Raw genomic sequence first — 3575 nt, forward strand, 5'->3', positions numbered from 1 at the left:
AAGTGCTGAGGGGAAGGCAGGAAGCCGGAGGCGGTGCGAACAAAGCATGCAGTACATGAAAACAACAGCAGAGGGCGCCATGCAAATATATACTTATACCAATGGTATCCAAATCATTACCCGATTTATTTATAGCAAACTTTTGGCATCAAGTACTAAGCCAGATACAATATAGCTTTGTTTTAAAACACTTAATTTACTGCAAAAGAATACTAATCTTTCAACATATCAAAGACTATGCAGAGAATAGATTATTTTGGCAGAACTTTTAAAATTATCACGCAGGAACAGTTACATTAATAGAATATTTTATTTGGAGGAACAAACAGCAGAGAGATGTTCACATGTGATCAGTAAGCATCAAAGGGAAACCATCTTCAGACCAGGAATGAATGACAGGACGGGGGAGCTGGAAGAAGGATTTAGAAAAGTATTAGACACGGCTAATTATAATTTTTACTTTAATACATATGAAGTCAATTTTAAACATAAAAAAACTCACAGAAGCTTTACTCTCCAGAAGGCCGCACACTCTCAAAGATGCCAGCTTCCCTCATGGCGTTGAACTCTTTGACTGCGTCATATTGCTTGTAGAAATCAGCATATGCCTTTTTCCTGGGCTCAGTCACTGTAAACTGTAGGAAACAGGAGATTTCACAATTTGTTTTTTATTTTTGACAATGATATATATACTATGATCTAAATCTATAAAGTGAAAAACTTCTAGATCAATAACTGACAAGGTATCTAATACACAAAATACAAAAGAAGCCAGCAGTCATGCTGAATTCTTCAAATTGCCACCTGGATTTTATTATAGCTGTTCTTGCTTTGCTACTCATCAGCAAAACTCAGACACTTTTTTTTTTTTACATGAAAACAATTCCATTAATTTAGTTTAAAAAAAAAAAATCAACCGCTTGTAATTACTGACATCTATAATTTGGAGTAAATATCGGTTGTTGCTAAATATTTACATTCTACTGCATATTTCACCATATATATTTGTCTTGAAATGCTCTGAACTTCCACCTCATTGCGTTTTTGCACCATGTTTTTTCTCCCACACCATTTACATTTGATCACTGCTGCAGTTTATGAAATGGAAATGTTGTACAAAACTAAATTTTGTTTTGTATATAAAATGCGTATACAAAATGATAATAAAAGTTGTCTAAGTTCATTTCAACCAAACAGAACTAGATGTTCTTGTTTTTTGTGTTTTTCTACAAACATTCTATAATTGACACACATTCTCACACGGTAAACCAAAAGCATTATCAGCCTGACTGTTCTGCAGGACTTGAACTCAGCAAATCAATAGCTAGGTCTGCATACTTTTAGGAGAAGCTGACAGTACTCAACAAATTTTAACATACTCGATCATAGCTAGCATTACAGTACTAACCTAAGTCTGGCTGTATTAGTGCCTTGTTCTCACCTTGAACGCAATTGCTGCTGTTATGGCGAGCGTAAAAGCAATGGGCAGATGGAACCTCAGGCGCTTCGCCAACAGTCCCCTCATCACTGGCTTTGGCAGAGACATGATGGATCAACTGTTTGGGAGGAAAGACAAAATGCAACATATGATAAGTTGGTGAACCAGTATAGTTACCCTGCAAAGATGGTCATCATGACAACATGTTAATGAGCAATTATTATATTTTTCCCAGTAAATAAATAATAATAATAAAAAAAACTCCACCATAACAATTAATTTGTTTCTCAGCAATGAAAAAAAACAAACAAGCACTAATTCATACACTAATATATCTTAATCAGAGGCACCAGCTAAACACATTGGCCAACACGTTCTACCGAGCTTAGGGCTGCAACTAACAACTATTTTTCTTATCGAGGGTTTTGCTCAGGAACCCAGAGTGGGAGCAGAGGCTGAGGGGATCCAACCGGATACTGGCAACCTCCTCAAAGCACAAGCACACAAATCTAACCATTAGGACAGCGCTCCCTGGTAAGATCTTCTGCTGCTGAGCTATTTGCTCCAAATTTTTCATCACTTTCTATGGGTAGGTTGTGTTTGCAAAGAATTTTATCCAACTGGTTAATAAAAGGCCATTCTAAACTTTGGGAGCACTGAGGTAGTAAAGTGCCTCAGTAAAGTAGTTTGTAAAGAGCTGTTTGTTTCCAGTTTTATAGAGTGGGATAACGTTTGCTAATTTCATGGTGTTTAGAATAAGTTGCAGATGATTGCAGCTGGTTTAGAAGTTCTTTCAATTAAATTTTTAGATGTATTATTCTGACCGATTCATTAACTCTTCCTCACTCTCTAATGAGGAACAATGAATTTTGATTTCTAAGTCTCCATCTGTTCTACGTGTGTTGGAGGGTCATACCAATGTTTCATGATAAACAGTATAATATAAAGATATTTTATATTGCATGTTTAAACCCATCTAAATACTTTTCATAATCCATCAACACGTATAACATTATTCAATATTTCATAATATTTTTCTTTCAATCCTATTTATTATCTTTATATTTCTAGTACATCTTTTCTGGCTTTGGTTCTCAGTCTTAAGATCTCTCCATTCAGTGTATCCGTCTTTTTTAAGATCCACTGCTCAGACCTTTGGTGTTTCAATAAGCTTTTAAACTGGTCATATATTGAAAAATGCTTAACTTAAAAGGCTGCTGTATTTTAGTTTTAAATTCACCCTTGCCAATTTAGTGACATTGGTGTTTTGCGTTTAATATGCGTCTAATTAAAAGGGTTGTAAAATTAAAACTGCCCTTAAGTGTTTGCCTTATATCTACTATCAAAAACACATCTGTTTAATACAAAGGTTATTTCAAACGGCTCTAAGTTTTGTTATGTGTAGGCATAAAAAAATCATACCGAGTTGCTCAGCATTAAAGTTTTAAATAATTTATTTTTACAGCTGAATATGAACTTAACCTGAAATGAGAGGTTTTCTTCACAGCCTCAAAAGCTCAATGACTATATCATTCGTGTTAACAGTAGGCAGATCGCCATTAACTGCTGTTGCCAAGTCATGTCAGCAATTACAACAAGCCAATATTTAACTCAAGGTGAAACTTTCAACTAAGAATCAACGTATTTTTAACAAACTAGACACACACTACTCAAATACATAAATTGAGCATCGAAGACTGGGTTTATAAAAAAAAGGTCAACAATATCTGACCGAGACGTTTACGGAGAAACAACGACTTAGCATATTATTTATGTTTTAGTTATGAATCATAAACATGTCTGTATGTAAAATAAAGTAATTAGAGTTCGTTATTTCATATTGTGAAGTCGCTTTTTAGTTAGCATTTAGCTAATGATTGGCTAGTGTTAGCTAGGTCAAAAAAGAGCTAACGGCTAACCAGACCGCGTCAAGGACCTGCAGCAAAATCGATATAAGTTGAACATAAATCGTAACATTCGGCTTCAATATGACATGGAAATTTGTTTAAAAAATTAAATGACAGAAAAAAATTAAGTTAAATTATTTTCAAGATACCCACAGTTAGTCAGACGACCTTCAGAGAAACCGCTAACACGCTAACCTGATGTGTACTCTAACAGGAAGAGTCTCTACTGG

At 34.9% G+C, this 3575-nt stretch overlaps 1 protein-coding gene across 1 annotated transcript; it reads right to left on the minus strand.

Moving 5' to 3' along the window:
- Positions 1-291: 291 nt before the first annotated feature.
- Positions 292-3575, minus strand: LOC107100236 (cytochrome c oxidase subunit 6C-1). Its single transcript, XM_015398653.1, has 4 exons — positions 3499-3575; positions 1442-1556; positions 503-635; positions 292-409 (listed from the first exon to the last, which is right to left on the minus strand). The coding sequence occupies exons 2-3, from the start codon at positions 1544-1546 to the stop codon at positions 510-512; spliced, it is 231 nt and encodes a 76-aa protein (XP_015254139.1). The 5' UTR covers positions 1547-1556; positions 3499-3575; the 3' UTR covers positions 292-409; positions 503-509.

This window comes from Cyprinodon variegatus, unplaced genomic scaffold (genome assembly GCF_000732505.1).
Source record: "Cyprinodon variegatus isolate N-32 unplaced genomic scaffold, C_variegatus-1.0 Scaffold947, whole genome shotgun sequence".
In the NCBI taxonomy this organism is placed as follows: domain Eukaryota; kingdom Metazoa; phylum Chordata; class Actinopteri; order Cyprinodontiformes; family Cyprinodontidae; genus Cyprinodon; species Cyprinodon variegatus.